Genomic DNA, 18,060 nt, shown 5'->3' with positions numbered 1-18,060 from the left:
CGTAATGGTGAAAGTAGTGTCACGAAAATCTTCAAATTGTTCATCGTCTTCTGTTACGTAGCGTACTGTGTTTTGTTTTGCATGATAGCTTGACGTTGCATGACATTCTGATTTCAAATGTCCTACTCGATTACATTTGTAACATGTAAAGTTCTTGTACTTGCATTCATTTGGGGAATGATTAGTTAAGCCACACCTGTAACACTTGCGTTTCCCATTGTCGTTAGGTCTGCCGTCCGTGTTGGTTGACTTCCGTTGACCAAATTTGGGTCTAAATCTCCCCCGTCCACTTCCAGAACTTCTGTTGTTACCACGTCCATGCCCTATTTTGTTTACCGTTGATGGCGTTTTACCGCTGATATCCTTAACATTCTTCGTTGCCTCTTCTTCAGCTATTGCCATGTCTACCGCTTGAGCAAAATTATAATCCTTTGCTTGAGGACCCAACAATTTCTCTATCGTATCTTCAGATCTTAAACCACAAATGAACTGATCTCTTAAATTCTGCTCCAACTGATCTCCTTGAAACTCACATGAAGCAATTAATTTCTTCAAGTTGGTAGCATAATCACTGATAGATTGACCAGGTTGTTGTTTACACGATCTGTATCTAAATCTTTCTGCTACTACTGAACGTTGTGGTCTATAATGCTTCTTTAACAGGTCTGCTAATTCCTTGTAGGTCTTACCGTGAGGCGGATCTGGGTAGCTGACATCCCGTAAGGTTTTGTAGACATTATTTCCAACGCTACTCAGGAGTATTGCTCTCCTTTTGGCATCTTATCATCCGTGTCAGCAATATCCATAGCGATAAAATATTGCGATAATCTATCCAAATAACACTCAATGTCGCCATCCTGATCATTAAACTCCTCAAAAATTGGCCTTCGTGACATCGCGATTGTCGAGTGGATCGTCGATTGGTAAGCTTAAACTCTTCGGTGCAAAATTCGCAGTTACGTGTAGGTCGTCTGCTCATGAGTCAAAAGTTCGCGATCGTAAATCACTGTTTTAAAGTCCCAAAATGTCCGTCGTCGTTAGCCAAGTTATCCGTAGGTGCTATAACAGTTCCGTCACCTGAAACTTTGCTGTAGGTTCCATAAAAATGATTCTCGTCGCCAATATTATGTATTTAAGGTGGGACTTACCAGAATGGTATAGAGTCCAGTGATTATCAAAAGGTCGAAGGCAACGTCCTGGGCGATATCAGGTCCGTATTATAATAAGTAGGGATGGGCGTATTCCAATATACTACAACATCGAAGAACACAGGAAACCATTTGGAGTGCTATCAAGGGAATTGAAATCTGCTGGTGACATTGTATGTATTGAAAGAAAACTTGGAAAGGAAGAAACTGAACTAGTAAAACGTATTCTAGTAAAGGGAGTTCCTGGTGCTGGCAAATCTTCAACCATATCCAAGCTAGCATATGATTGGGCATGTGGTAGACAAAACTCACCTATTTCAAAGTTCCAATTACTGTTTGCTCTCACAATTAATGAAATTGATACCAACACTGATTTAATAGGTATCATACAAGACCAGTTATTACCAGAGGTATCAGGTGAGAGTTTGCGTGCATACATCCAATCAAATGCTAGTGAAGTAGTTATTTTGCTTGATGGATATGATGAGGCCTCCAAGTATTTTCACCAGTGTAAGAATATCAGTAATGTGTTGCGTAGTAAATGGTTGGCTGAAGCATGTGTTATTGTGACCACAAGATCAAATCAAGTTGGTAAATTTTGTCAAAACTATGGCCCATATTTACAAGTACATATTCCAGGTTTTTCTCAATTTGGAGTGAAAGAGTATATAAGGAAGTTCTTTAAGCTTCACCAAGAAGCAAATGATTATGATGTTAGTGATGGTGTTGATAAAAAGGTTAGAAAATTTCTCCTTTGTATAAGAGCTTCATCATTATATCAGCTTTCATTCATACCTATCATCCTTTCCATGCTGTGCTTACTCTGGGTAGATGATGAAAAACTTCCATCTACTGTCACAGCCTTGTATAAAGAGGTCATCACACACTTGGCTAAACACACATTTGCTAAAACTGCAACAGATGAGCTTGATGTGCGAAGTGTTCAAAATTGGAGTGAAAGGGTGCTTGATCATATCGGGAATGTAGCTATTGAAGGATTGTTTGAAGATAGGCTTGTATTTCAATCAGATGAATTTGAGAAAGCAGCGCTAGAAGATGCTTGTTCATTGGGTGTAGTTACCAAAGAAAAGAAGAGCTATAAGCTTAATGTGACATATCATGTTACCTTCCTGCATAAAACATTTCAGGAAATATGTGCTGCTTATTACTGGACAAAGTTGATTGATACAGAAATGGAGACATTCAAAAAATATCTGATGCAAGTGACTGGTGATAATATAGATGAGATGGAATATCTGTTGCGGTTTGCTTGTGGGTTGAGTGTCAAGGCTGCTGAAGTTATCTTGCCACATGTTGTACAAATTATATGCAATGATTGCAAATGGAAAGATACTGCAGGATATGTCAATTTTTATAACAATATCTACCTGCAAATACCTATTTTTCTGCTTTATGAAACTGAATCAAATAATACTGAAATAGGACAGTGTAGTGAGCTGTACATGCTGTTGAAGCCTTTGCTCAAATCTGTGTGCTTAGAAAGATCCGATCAAGGGGTTATAAAGAGTTTCAAGAAATCCTGAATTTATACATTGTTTGAAAGAGCAGAAAATTGATAGGAAAACTAGTCATGGGCATTCATGGGTGCATGCTGTCGAGGAAGTTACAGTCCGTACATTCAAAAATGTAGACAAGGATGCTGAGTTGGTTTGTGCATTGTCGTTGTCTGGAATGTCAGGTTTGTGTTTAGGAGATAATATGTATCATGATGTCAATGAATTTCTTGATACTTTAGTCACAAAACATTTCTCTATCGCCTCACTCACAAAGTTGCAATTTGATCATGCTAAATGTGATGCAAAGCGGTTATCACATTTCATATCAAACATGTCACCTCATAGCAAACTGGCTATTTTCAACATGTCATGTTAATGACCACAAATTGTTAACCGATTTACAGGTATTTAAGTCATGGAAACAAGTCATTTCCCATACCCTGGACCAATCAATGTCAGCAGGAATGGGACACTTCCTCATTTTTTTAAAGAAATACTTTGCAATCCTACTGTCCATGCACTCAAAAATTTTCCCCTGATTTCTCAAGTTTCTTCATTTAAAATATGGTATTCACCTTTTTCAGGATAGGTGAAATCATTAATAGATAATAGTAATGGTTTTGTTTTGTTCAAAAGAAATCTTTTCATATTATTGTGGTGGTGAACTCAACGATGTGTAATCGTGGATGTGTGCTGGTTCGAATCCAAACGGTTCTGATTTTTTCTCTCCTTTATTATAATGCCAGTTTGTCTGAGCTCCATCTCTTTATATATTACTAGATTTCGCGGTTCTCGGGTTGGGTGGTTCTCATGATAGGACTTTCTCTAATTACGCAACACCCGTTACCCATAGGCCTACCTGCCCTGACCTTTTAAACTAACTATGATATACGTCTCTCAATGATCAAGACTCAATTTGACACAATAATCAACTTAGTAGTTTTGTAGATGTGACACTTACTTGGCCGTAATCTGGAAACCCATCGTTCGCCTCTTCCAAGCCCTGTCCTGCTACCACATATGAGCCCCCCCCAAAAAAAAAATACCCCGGAAATAGTCATGTTCTGAGTAATAGGCCTCTGCACGTGTGTGTTGAAAATAGGCCTATTGATCCGATCAGATGCACCTGCACGATTAGCCACAATGTAATGCTTTCTGATGCTAGCACCGCGCCTGTTGGTACTCTGTGAACTACGCGATAGCACACCGCGAGCACGCGTTAGTGAGCCAGGGACGGACGGACGGACACGCCGTGATTAGTATTAAGATTATTAAGGTAGCATCTTCATTTTATGTCCATTTTACAGATATTCTTGATTTTAATTTGGGATCTGTGAGAAGACAACTGAAAGCAGAATATCTAGAAACAAGAGGTAAGCTACCACTGCTGCCTGGTATGCCAGAAAAGTTTGCCAAAATGGAAGACCTCTTTGTAAACCTGCACATCGAAGAACACAGGAAACCATTTGGAGTGCTATCAAGGGAATTGAAATCTGCTGGTGACATTGTATGTATTGAAAGAAAACTTGGAAAGGAAGAAACTGAACTAGTAAAACGTATTCTAGTAAAGGGAGTTCCTGGTGCTGGCAAATCTTCAACCATATCCAAGCTAGCATATGATTGGGCATGTGGTAGACAAAACTCACCTATTTCAAAGTTCCAATTACTGTTTGCTCTCACAATTAATGAAATTGATACCAACACTGATTTAATAGGTATCATACAAGACCAGTTATTACCAGAGGTATCAGGTGAGAGTTTGCGTGCATACATCCAATCAAATGCTAGTGAAGTAGTTATTTTGCTTGATGGATATGATGAGGCCTCCAAGTATTTTCACCAGTGTAAAAATATCAGTAATGTGTTGCGTAGTAAATGGTTGGCTGAAGCATGTGTTATTGTGACCACAAGATCAAATCAAGTTGGTAAATTTTGTCAAAACTATGGCCCATATTTACAAGTACATATTCCAGGTTTTTCTCAATTTGGAGTGAAAGAGTATATAAGGAAGTTCTTTAAGCTTCACCAAGAAGCAAATGATTATGATGTTAGTGATGGTGTTGATAAAAGGTTAGAAAATTTCTCCTTTGTATAAGAGCTTCATCATTATATCATCTTTCATTCATACCTATCATCCTTTCCATGCTGTGCTTACTCTGGGTAGATGCTGAAAAACTTCCATCTACTGTCACAGCCTTGCATACAGAGGTCATCACACACTTGGCTAAACACACATTTGCTAAAACTGCAACAGATGAGCTTGATGTGCGAAGTGTTCAAAATTGGAGTGAAAGGGTGCTTGATCATATCGGGAATGTAGCTATTGAAGGATTGTTTGAAGATAGGCTTGTATTTCAATCAGATGAATTTGAGAAAGCAGCGCTAGAAGATGCTTGTTCATTGGGTGTAGTTACCAAAGAAAAGAAGAGCTATAAGCTTAATGTGACATATCATGTTACCTTCCTGCATAAAACATTTCAGGAAATATGTGCTGCTTATTACTGGACAAAGTTGATTGATACAGAAATGGAGACATTCAAAAAATATCTGATGCAAGTGACTGGTGATAATATAGATGAGATGGAATATCTGTTGCGGTTTGCTTGTGGGTTGAGTGTCAAGGCTGCTGAAGTTATCTTGCCACATGTTGTACAAAGTATATGCAATGATTGCAAATGGAAAGATACTGCAGGATATGTCAATTTTTATAACAATATCTACCTGCAAATACCTATTTTTCTGCTTTATGAAACTGAATCAAATAATACTGAAATAGGACAGTGTAGTGAGCTGTACATGCTGTTGAAGCCTTTGCTCAAATCTGTGTGCTTAGAAAGATCCGATCAAGGGGGTTATAAAGAGTTTCAAGAAATCCTGAATTTATACATTGTTTCGAAAGAGCAGAAAATTGATAGGAAAACTAGTCATGGGCATTCATGGGTGCATGCTGTCGAGGAAGTTACAGTCCGTACATTCAAAAATGTAGACAAGGATGCTGAGTTGGTTTGTGCATTGTCGTTGTCTGGAATGTCAGGTTTGTGTTTAGGAGATAATATGTATCATGATGTCAATGAATTTCTTGATACTTTAGTCACAAAACATTTCTCTATCGCCTCACTCACAAAGTTGCAATTTGATCATGCTAAATGTGATGCAAAGCGGTTATCACATTTCATATCAAACATGTCACCTCATAGCAAACTGGCTATTTTCAACATGTCATTATGTGGTGAGTTTTTTGATGGTGCAATGGTCCTTCCAGCACTCAAGAAATTACACATTCGATTCTCACCAGAAGTAATTAAGGCAATACTGAGTGGGTTTTCACAGACAGCTGATATAATTCAGCGACAAAATGTGAGTCAATCCCACAGTAATCAGAAATCAACTGCTGTGCAGACTTACATACCAATAGAAGCAATCAGGATAGAGTCCTCCAGCCTTGAACATGATGATGTATGCAAATTTGTAAAGGCAATAAAGTACATGCTTCATCTTAAAAAATTAAGGCTACGTTTGAATAATTCTCTGAGATCAGAAGATTGTAACATGCTGTTTGATGCACTTGCTGATGCTTCTAAGAATGCACACACCTGTGACCAAGCCCAAGGGAACATGAGTAGTTCAGGTGAAAGATATGATAGGGGTCTGTTACTAGAGACACTTGAATTGTCACACCATGAGATAGGTGATGCAATCGATAAATTTGCAAGGGTGTACTCTAAGCACATGCCACATCTCATATGCCTAAATTTGAGTGGTGTATCATTGAAAGTCCATCACTGTGAGAAGTTATTTGATGGGTTTATAGAAGCAGGTCAAGCAAGAGAAGATGGTTTAGTTTTGGAAGTACTGGACCTATCTTATAATAAGATAGGTGATTCAGCAGGAAAACTTGCTCAGGCATATAGATACATGACATGTCTGAGATGTTTGAAGCTGGAATATACCAATATGAATCCATCTCAATGTGCACAGCTATTTGATGGTTTCCTCCAAGCAGGACAGTTGAAAGACAATCATGATGAAAAGAAGAAATCAGATGATTTACAACAGTCGGGTACACTCAGGCCAAATTGTTTAACACTAGAAGAGTTGGACATATCAGGTAATGATATTGGTGACTCTGTAGGAAAACTTACCCAGGCATACAAACCTGAGATGTTTAACTTTAAGGGGGGGCATTATGAGGGAGCCTAAACTTAATCCAACCCAGTGTGCTGTTCTATTTGATGGGTTCATTACAGCAGGTAAAATGCTAGCACAACAAGATGTGTCAAGTAGCAATACACAAGCTAATATACCGGGAACTTCAAGTAGCAATACACAAAGTGATGCATCAAATGCTTCAGGTTTGATGATTGAAACCTTGTGTATGTCAGATAATACAATAGGTGACTCAGTAGACAAGTTACTAGAAGCTCTCAAATACATGCCTCATCTCAAGAGACTTGATTTATATGATTGCAGATTAGAAAAGGAGTCCAAAAAAGTAATTGGTTCAGTTTTAAAAGAAATCTTTTTTCACCAAACTGGCATATTAGTATTTTATTCATCTGCGGGTACATGGTACGTGTAAACTTGATAATCTTTATACATGTTTTGTTGCTCCCATACATGTTGCCATATCTTGCTTTCACTATCAGCATCATTTCAACCTCAGTCAACCATCACCATCACAGATAAGCTACTTGGATGATATCTTTGGCAGTTAAGTTCTCCAGGAATTTCTGTCCTAATGAAGGTCGCTATAGATGCTTTAAACTCCTGTGTCATCCAAGTGGGATATGCAGATATTTTATATTGTGTGCCTTTAGTACCATGTTTGGACTCACAGAATATGAATTTAATTGCAGCTTCCTTTTGATGGTGATAAGCACATAGTCTGCACTCCCCTATTTTCATGGATATCATTGGGAAGATCACCATACAGTTGTTGATTAGGTATCATCTGCTTCCAGCTTATATCAAGGACAGCCTTTTTAAGTTTGGTATAGCATCCATCTTTATTCAGTTGCTTGATAAGAGTCCCTATTTCAGAACAGAGTAGTATTGGCTCCACCAAGGCCTGGAATACTCAATCTTTGTTTGTCTAGGAAGGTTGGATTTTGACACTTCCTCATAGAAATATCTTGTTTGATGGTTGCTACATCAGCAAGGCCTACACGTAAGTTTGTAATTGTCAGTTTTCCAATTCTCTTGGATTGCCTAATTGGTTTGATAGTAAACCTAAGTTCATGGGCCTTGTAGCAGAAGGGATGGTTTGATGGGGGCATTAACCTATATACTATTGTGATGAAGAAAAATGGGGCATGTGTGCCCCCTTTTATGACTTCTGCTTGGATCTCAAACTTGAAATGCTTTTATAGGTGGGATTTTATAGGCTGATAGTATTTAACACACCTGCCATGTAACTTCCACAGCAATTTACACATAATACGATGCAGATACAAGAACCGTGCAAGTAATGACTTTGGCTGCATATCACTAGTTTTGTAAGTGACTACATGGCTATATTACTGGTTACTCACAAATCCTGTGGAAACTGAATCATGTTAAATCCATGCACCTCCAATAAGTTTGCTAACTTATATTTTTTTCCATGCTCACACACAGGCTCTCAATGATTTATTTATGGAAGTAGCCAAGTGCTGTTGTTAGCAAAATAGAAAGTCATTGCTGCTTCATGACTTCGGCATGATACACTTTGAGTACATGTATGCATTTGTGACCAATTCAAGTAAAATATATTGTGAGTCTGAGTAATAGACAAACTAAACTTATAAATGAAAAATATGAAGTGAAACATTAGAAATATATTGGCTAAATTCATCATAACTCTTAAACCAAACCCTCAATTTTCAAAAGCAACATATTTACTGAAAAGCTAATTTTTGCCTGTTTCTACAAATTAGTAAATCTCACTTTTTTGAAATATAGATTTAAGGTACGCTATATTTCACTGTAGGTCAACATAAAGTGCAAATTCATTTATTTCCATCCATCTCTATATTTATCATTATCAAAATATGCTGATTAAGATTAAATATCTGCAAACTCTTTAAAGACATTTATGTACAATCTTATAATATGAATTTTTTCCAAACTTGATTTTTTTTGCATATTTGTAATGTTTACGCATGTTCCAACTTGCACCTAGATGGAATCAGCCAAATTTGTTGTGTTTGTAGGTCAACAAAATAAAGTTTGACATAAAGTCATATTTTTTTTATTATGACTTTATGTCCTCCAATCACGATCCTATAGAACTGCATGTTGAATGGCTAAAATAACCAGTGGGATTTCTTTCACTTTACATTGCTGTTTCAGCTTAAAATTGGCAGCAACCCTTTTCTCCGTCAGTTATTACAAATATTATTTAAACATTTTGAATAAAGAATAACAAAATTAATATTTGACGGAAATCGTACATTATTGCTTTAAGCGAATTAAGCAATAGATTTTGATTTATAATTGTACAGGCATGAGAATTGTCCTGCCCAAGCAGGAATTCCTGCTTTTTTGTTGTCCACACATTTTTATTTATTTTTAGCCCATTTTGGAGATTTTTTGCCACATTTTACAAACTTTTTCCTGCTTTTTCAGAATGTTCCTGTTTTGTCATGGAAATCTATTCTTATGCCTGATTGTACCAGTTCTTTGAATGTATAAATGTAGATGCTAATCATATCAAGACATAATGCAAGTGGGTATAATAAGGAGTGTGTTTGGATGGATGAACTAAGTTGAAAAACCTTTTTACTCAACAGTTTTTTGGCCCAAAAATGAACTATGAGTATGAGTTTACACACAAAATATGCTTCTCTTAAGTCAGTTTTCTTTGTATGTATTTCTGTCATGCATTGGATTTGGAAAATAAATCAAATTTTATACTTGAGACTTGAAAAGCATTTTGTGTTATCACTAATTTTGTGTTAACAAGTTTCCACTGTACTTTGTTTGGCTTGTAATCGGCAACCCAGGTGAAACTTGATGTTGTTGCTACAGCCAGCATGTTCTCTCTTCTGGTAACAGAATTCCGCATTCAATCTTATTAGGGTCCTGTAATGTAATACAAGTCATGTATACAGCCCAGGTTATACAGGTTATCCCATAATGAACGGGTCCCAACAAGTGTGACATTTTAAAATGTGTTGCAGATAAATTTAGCAATTTTCTGTTGACCGTACTGGTTGATTGCACACATGATGCGAAAATTTAACATACAAAGAATGACTCCCTGGGCATCACTTAACAGAGAGTGTTTAAAGCCTTACATGTATTTCATCTGTAGCTTAATTTTTCTAATTTTTATCAAAAATTATACCTTGTTTGTAAAAGTGAGACATTGTCAAAGAATTTCACAAATGTTGTTAAAGCTGTGCAATATATTTATCTTTATTGTAGTTTGTATATGATACCAGTGATGAATATCGATAAAAATAAATATACATTATTTTCTGTTTACTTTATTGTATTTTGTGATGGCATTATAGTTGCAATAAACTTGAAACCAATGTTTTGGTTTATGGAGTTAATGCATTTATAGTATTTTCACTCTCAATGAGTCAGTGATATTAACATTATAACAGTATTGCTATATGGATTTAAAGAAGATGAAGTTCCACATCCATACTTACAAATCCTGATTTTAATAACTTTCCAGTAGACCATGATTTGTTTACAATTTTGACATCTTTGTATTAATTTGCATATGCGATCCACTCTGACAAAACCTGTAACAGGACACATTTTTGACATTTTAATATAAATTGTGCCCCGATCTGATCCACTCAGGCTAAAGTCTGAAATTTTGAAAATTGAGTTGCTTCATGAACCATACTAACTTGCTCAGTATCTACACTTTATCTATGTTGAATTTCCAGGTCTCTTGAATACTTGGTTGCAAATTAGTTATGAACCTTTCATATATCGTTTTTATTGGGTTTTTTTCTCCTCATTCATTGGCTGTATCCAATGACGTAGAAAAACATAGATCGCTGAGCTCGAACTGGTACGTTGCCGTTTCATTGACAATCACACACTGAATACGCCATTATGAAATGAAGGGACCTAACAAAATCAGTATCAAATGCAACTAAAATGGGAACTGAATTTACTCTAGCATGTATGGATTAATAAAATTAAATAAATTACTTGTTTTAGCATATTCAACTTTACTGTGTACCATTTTTATCAAAAATTGCTGAATAATAAAGGCAGGCACGCTCCTAAATCTAGTTCATTACCCGTTGCCATGCGGACGCTAAACAACTCTACCACCATGACCACTGAAGGCGAAATTTCGTAAAGTGGTAGAGTTGTTTAGCGTGGCAACACTGGTGATATATACCAGATTCAGGCGTGCTTGCCTTTATAATTCAGCAATTTTTTGATAAAAACAATGGTATACTGGGAAATTTAATGCGTTGTAATACATGATTTGTTCAACTTTGTGTATTTATACAGCACCCAAACCGGGACCCAAACCTGCTTCACAGATTCGGCGAGCAGGGCACTCTATCCTTTCTACCTCATTGGCTGTATCTCAGTTTTATTATATTGCCAACTTAAGCCTGATTGGACCAGATCTGGTCACAATTGTAAGCACTAAACAAGCTTTAAAATAATAGCAAATTTATGTAAGTAGCATGAATACTTTTCGATATTTGAAATTTTTTGAAAACGATACCTATATGTTACCAGCTCCAACAAAACCCAGAACAAGTCACCACACATGTTTTGTGTTATAGGCCTTTAAAGATGACATTCCCATAAAATTTTAAAAAAATTGGAATTTTTAAGTTCACGGTATTGACTGTGGAACTAAATGGACTTTCAAATCCTTGAAAGTAATTACTAAAACGAGGTTTATTTAATCAATAATTAACAATTGAACTGTGATAATCCCTATTCAATGCTGTGTAAGGCAGGAAACTAATTAGCCCATTACTCAGAATAGCAATTTGGCAAAAATATCAAGGTATCATTTACAAAATTATACATATCTTAAAAGTATTGATGTTGTGTATATAATTTTGGTATCATTTTAAAGCTTATTGTCTAGTGCTTACATTTTTATTCAAATCATGAAATGTCAAAAATGCGACTTGTTCCTGGTTTTGTCAGAATGGGTCAAATATATCTTTGCCCCATTGCTATTCAGAGAAATGGGCCAATTCCACTGTACTTAGTCCCACAGTCAAATGCCATGATGAAATTAGGAATTTGAAAATTTGATTTAAAAAAAATGAAAATGTCATCTTTAGAAGCTATATCTGCCGACTTGCTGTGGGTTTTGTGGGAATTGGGGCATACTTTTGTATTATTGTCTTATCCCATCCAAAAAAAATACCATGTACTTTGTATAAACTTGAAGGCGTGATCTGCCAGGGCAAAAGGAGGCATGTTTGACAATTAAAAGGGCATTTCGTGATCCACAGCATCATCCCCCACTTTTCTCCAAAAAAGTTGAGATTTTCATACCACTGGAAACCTCTGGCAACAGAATGTTTATGTACAAAAAATATCTTGCAAATTAATTTGTTTAGCAAAAATATCATTAAATTTGGATTACATTCTGGTACACCAGAACGAAATTACAACACATTGTCTATGGAGCAGTGTACTGTGTAATAGACATAATCATGCATAACTCTCAAACGCAAAATCTGAATCAACTGAAATGTTTGGAATAAGGTTTTTTCATGGATATGTCATAAAAAAGGATACTAGAAGCAGGAAATACTCCTTTAAGTTACTATAATTATTACCTTATACAAGCATTAAGCTATCATATACTGAAAACACCAAAGGTCTAGCATACTTGGTTCTAAAGTTCTGAAGTTTTGTGATGATGTGTATTTTCTTATATTTTTCATTGGTGTTCTACTCCATATTTTTGCCTTTATCTCAATTTCAAATTTTGCGCCTTTGGCCCCCATGGACTAGAACGTGCCCTGCTTTGTACTTATTATACTCATTCATAACAGAGGTCTGAAGAGGACCTATTATTATAGAACTTGGTATTTGAAAGCCCATGCACCACAATTGATTAATATTTAATAATTTACAGGGTGTAAAGGTGAATATGATCAGTTGTGATAAAATTGAAATGTAAATAGTCTCTGTCGCAAATATGAAGACAGCATGTGAAATGTGCACATTGTGGTGTTAATACCAGCTTCTACCAGTACGACAAAAGGCATACACCATTATTCATCCTTGTTGTCTTGTATTTTATTAAGTCCTTAGTTTGTATATTTGTTGAATCCCATCAAAAGGTAAGAGTATTAGATAGTAGGCTAGCCAGTGATCTGGTACTTTACCATCAAAGTAAAGTCATAGCAATAAAATGAATGTTAACTTCTTTTGAGCCATGACGGGAATGTTCTCTCTTGTCATATGTAATCCTTAATTGAAGCTAGAATACTTTGGTACATGTATACATTTCTGATTTTAAAAAGAGCTAATTCAACAAATAATGCTGTGGGGACCAACATTACTATATGCTAACATGGTTGAAGTAGCTGATGAAATGTATTTGAATAAAAAGTACTTTATTTCAATATCCTACTATATCTGAACACAATGTTATATGGGGGTGGTGCAATAATTATGTGTGCATTCTGGATATAGTGAATTATTATAGGGGTGGCAAAGATTTTTGGAAGGCCAAAGGGCCAAGAGGGTCATAGATATTTTGGTACACCAAAAGTGTGGGGGACACAAGCAATTTTGGGCACAGATATTTGGGCACTGTTTTGATATTATGACCTAAAATGGGGGTGTCATGTGTAAAGGGGTGCAAATATTCGTGCTTTTCGTGCTCAATTCAGCTACCACGAAAATAAAAACATGCGAATATGTGACACGATCAAGGGAAATGAGTCGGATGTCGCTATGTGGGTGAAATGGTCAGAGGGTGAAATTATCACTGTGTGGTGCCCCCGTCCCCCAATTCAACACAAAAGTTGACAACCATGAGAGTTACCAAATCTTTCAAAGGCCCCCTTTGCAATGATTTTTCATCAAATTTACCCTCCTTTTTCATGCAAAATCAAGGACAAAATTTGGCCAAAAACAACACCTTTTTTGTGGTTTTCAATGACCAGAGTTTCGAACACCCCTTTTCAATGATTACAATTTCAAACACCCCTTATCAATGACACTAAATATTGACATAAAATATCTGGATTTTCTCAAGTACACCTTTTATCCAAATTTCCCGGACAGTGCAAATTAAATACCCCCTATTTTGCCAATTTCGCGGTCCTTCCTACTGGCAAAAAAATAACCCCTTTTCCGCGCTTTTGTGTTGAGTTGGGGGGCCGGGGTGGTGCCCACAGACAAGTTGTTTTGAAAATTAACAAAAATGTATTTATTTCAATTAAGGTTTTTCTTGGCCTGAAACCATATACTTCTGGCTTGATATATCTTAATAATTATTTTCAAATAAACAATTTAATATTGAAACCATTATGAAGAGCTTATTTCCAAACCATGTTAAGTCCACAACCCCATGTGTCTCATTTACTTGTGAGATACAATCATAAATACTTTGACAAGTATGACATTAGCAACAAAGAGTTGTACCATCAACAAGCTATTATTTACCATAACAATGCTGCATAACAATATGCAGACTATTGTTCTCATTTGGGAGACAAAAGCCTCACACAGTATTGTTTGCTTTGTAATGGTGCATCCAACTGAAATTATAATACCTAGCATCACAACACACAGGGTAATTGCCAAACCCGCGATTTGGTAGCCCAATTGGGCAACTTTTGAAGATTTTTTCCGCGACTTTTGACTTTCCTGTCCCATAGAAACCAATGGTTAAGAAAAAATTTGGGCAACTTTTCAACATTGAATGGCTCCCGCGACATCCGATATAGTTTCCTGCCCCATAGAAACCAATGGTAAAGAGAAAAATTGGGCGACTTTTCGATTATTTGACCCGCAATTCGGGCTGAAATCTTTTGGCAACCCTGACAACACATTGCAATATCACACAGGGAAATCAGAAACATGGGATAGTGGACTTAACATGGTTTGGAAATAAGCTCTTCATATCCCGCTTCATATGTCTATTGCATATTACTTATCAAAGTTGCTAGTGTACTGTAAGTGTATGAACTGGCAACACTGTAGGTGAATTGCCAGATCTTGAACTTTACCTGAACTTGCTCACTTACATGCACACTTGCTTTACAGACAGTCTACAGACTACCATGTGCAGCTTAGACACCAGCACCAGCAGATGAAGTGATGTGGACGTGTGAGTGTGACAAACATATATTTGTCACATTGACAAAAGCATTTATAGATTCAATATGGCCACATCTGGATCATCTGATGACAATCTGCATGAAGAGTTACAACCATGTGGTGGACAGGGAGGTAAGTTGAAATGATGTGAGATTTCTGGGGACAGCTTGGGCTTCATTCTGTTTCTGTTAGGTAACTTCCCTTGGGAAACTCAGCATGACAGACAAAGCTTCACTTTCACTACGCTGGTTAGACCAGTTACATTTAAAGATGAGAAACGTTTTACGTCTAGGTTAATCAGTCATGCTGGCTGACCATGTAGACGTCAGAATGATTTTTGCTCTTGGACCTATCAATTGATAAAAAGTGAATGCAGTGACAGAGGTGGGGGTTCGAACTCACAACCTTGTGATCACGAGTCCGGTGCTCTGGATTAGGTAATATGTGGGGTGGTGGACTGGTCTGAGTCGGCATTTGATAGAAGCAGTTGTCCGGTCATTTCCCAAACAACTAAAAAATGTGGACAAGCTAAAATGATATAGTGGTTGTCTGGTCAGAGAAGATGAGCTTCTCTGGTTTGGTAGACAACCAAAATATCTGTACATAAACTGAAGTAATACCAATTTCATCTTGCAGTTACCAAAAGCTTATGATAAAAGCCCCGGATAAAAGAAACCTACAATAGAGTACCAAAGTGATGATGTCACAGAAAACTTTTTTTGCATTTCAGCGTTTTGAATACCATGTATCGGTGGAGCATGATGAAAAACATCCACAGTCCAAATTTGGTGGGAATCGGATCATAAGGGCCCGAGCTATGGCCGCATGAATACCTAATTAGCCCCATTGAAATCAGTGTAAATTGGCCTGGTTCCCAAAAGGTATTTGGACTGTGGATGTTTTTCATCATGTTCTAATGAAATATGGTCATGAAAATGCTGAAATGCAAAAAAGAAAATTTTATGATGTCACACTTCGGTACTCTATGCATTTAAAACAATTCACGGTACAAAAAGTGACATTCCCTAACTGGCCTGAGTACTACAAAATACTACAAACAACTTCACTGCATGTGCGTGTGTGCAACCCACAGGATGTGATGACGCAGTCGCCCTAAGTGAAATATGGGCATGGGTTTGGTGGCCCAGCCAGTGTAAGACCCGTGGCTAAGTGTTGGCGACCTAGTGCTTGGCTACACCCATCGTATGTGTGAGTTACGGCTTTTCACAATCCATCTGGTTTATATACCGGCTCCATACATTCGATGTATGTAGTGCTTGGCATGCGAGGTGTCTCAAGTTCGAATCCCACCCAGAGCAAACAACTTCTTTGTTTGTTTTCTCTCTTTATTCCTCCCTTCTTTCCCTTCCATTAAAAGCCCATTCGTTGGGCATTGGGGTTAAGCAAATTTAATTTGAATGTAAAATAGTGGCAGCCACGTTTCATTTGGGGTCATTGATCAAGTTTGTTTGGCTCAAATTGGCATTCACATAAGTGTGTGCTATAGTAGCACATTATACAACATGCAACTAGTGTAAGTGTGTGCCCCCAACAGCATGCACACCATTCTATATCAATACATGATGCTACAAGTCTCATCTTTTGCCAATTATAAGCCAAACAAACTTGAGCAATTCTATGATGCTCTTTTGACATTTGCAGGTGTTTTTTGCAGTCCTGAATCTCAACTCTATCATACAATAAACTAGAATATACTAATTTGATTTCTTTAGTTTTTAATGTAAATGTTTTCCAACTAGAAAGGAAAAAATGAATCAAAACAAGAATAAAAAGAAAGATTATACCTTATAATTTGGTATGTTTATTGCAAACAATCAATTCTAAATGCTAAAATCGGGAATATTTAGGTGCCACCTATCTGTTTCCGTGTTTGTTGAAGATAGCCAGTGCTGGGTTTCCAAGCTAATCTTAATGTAATGTGGAACTATAATTAGCCTTTGATGATTATTGTTTGTCTTACCTAGGTGCAGTAACTGTAGAAGGACACAAGCAGCAAGCTGCACTCCTTCCAACATCCATACAAGCGCAAAATGTTAACCTCCTGGGCCAGGGTGCCACTCAAAATGTTGTTACTGGCGACCAGACAAACATTCAGCATGTTGATAGACACATTGACACAAATATCGAGACACAGGTGGTACAAAATGTATATAACATTGTGGACCAGGGAAGCAAAAGGAGGAAGTTGGGTATGTACTTATCACATACCTGATTTTGTGTGTAGGGGTGGGTGAGGAATATGTGTGTGTGTGGTGAGGAAGGGGTGTGCATGTTTTATCTACATTCAAACTGTGAGTTTGCATATTTACACGCATTCCTGCTGTCAAGCCTGATCCAAGTGTGGAGCTCAACGGTTGAGACAGCTTCAAAAGCAGTGTCTTTGAGCCATAGAGGGGTATAATGCGGTATTTTGAAGACCTTAATAGTAAGTTGATTATGTACTTGGTTGTGTAACACTCCACAGTTGAACTCCATGGTTAGAATGTGGGTGTATGAAATATGTAGTCATGTGGGTTTGTATGTGGGGGTGGGTGTGCATATAGGTGTTTGCCAGTAAAACAAGGACACACACTTGTTTTTCTCATTTAAACCATGTACCTCTCTGCAATGGGGAGGGGGTCCATGTTTGGAGGTGATTACATATGGGGTGGGTGTGTGTGTGTGTGAATTTATCACATATTCTTATAACTTGCATGTGTTAAGATGACTTCCAATAAATAACCAGCTTAGTCAATACCTGGACCCATCAATTATTATTATTATTATTTATTCTTTCTTTATTGAGGGTTATACTGCTTCAGTGACAAGCACTGCTTTTCAAGCAGGCCCTCATTGATACATGTTATATAGCAACAAAATATATTATGATACACAATATTTACAAAGTATCATACAGTATTTACAACGTATTTACAATATATTACAAATAAGTATAATGGTACCATCAACTACAAGATAATTATAAATACCATGATTCAAAATACAGAAATACAATAATTATATTTATATACAAAATCAAGCAAGTAAATGAATAAAATATAGAAAAAGACAGGCCTAAATTTCTTTAATTTTTGATTGAAATTGGCCTAAAGTCATATTTT

General features: G+C 36.8%; 2 protein-coding genes across 2 annotated transcripts; both read left to right on the top strand.

The window, feature by feature from the left end:
- The first annotated feature begins 1,024 nt into the window (after positions 1-1,024).
- On the top strand, positions 1,025-2,692 carry LOC140162529 (NACHT, LRR and PYD domains-containing protein 3-like). Its single transcript, XM_072185781.1, has 2 exons — positions 1,025-1,052; positions 1,266-2,692. The coding sequence occupies exons 1-2, from the start codon at positions 1,025-1,027 to the stop codon at positions 2,690-2,692; spliced, it is 1,455 nt and encodes a 484-aa protein (XP_072041882.1).
- Positions 2,693-2,840: 148 nt separating this feature from the next.
- LOC140162519 (uncharacterized) lies at positions 2,841-6,865 on the top strand. The gene is made up of 3 exons (XM_072185771.1): positions 2,841-2,847; positions 3,973-4,722; positions 4,830-6,865. The coding sequence occupies exons 1-3, from the start codon at positions 2,841-2,843 to the stop codon at positions 6,863-6,865; spliced, it is 2,793 nt and encodes a 930-aa protein (XP_072041872.1).
- The last annotated feature ends 11,195 nt before the right edge of the window (positions 6,866-18,060 follow it).

This window comes from Amphiura filiformis, chromosome 1 (genome assembly GCF_039555335.1).
Source record: "Amphiura filiformis chromosome 1, Afil_fr2py, whole genome shotgun sequence".
NCBI lineage: Eukaryota > Metazoa > Echinodermata > Ophiuroidea > Amphilepidida > Amphiuridae > Amphiura > Amphiura filiformis.
This window is presented reverse-complemented; position numbering and strand designations above follow the sequence as displayed.

Bases quoted from the DNA above. Each gene is read 5' to 3' on its own strand.
- LOC140162529 (XM_072185781.1), top strand. From the start codon at position 1,025: ATGTCCGTCGTCGTTAGCCAAGTTATCC. The intron at 1,053-1,265 runs GTAGGTGCTATA...ACAACATCGAAG, and splicing joins CGTCGTTAGCCAAGTTATCC to AACACAGGAAACCATTTGGA.
- LOC140162519 (XM_072185771.1), top strand. The intron at 4,723-4,829 runs GTGTTGATAAAA...TACTCTGGGTAG, and splicing joins TGATTATGATGTTAGTGATG to ATGCTGAAAAACTTCCATCT.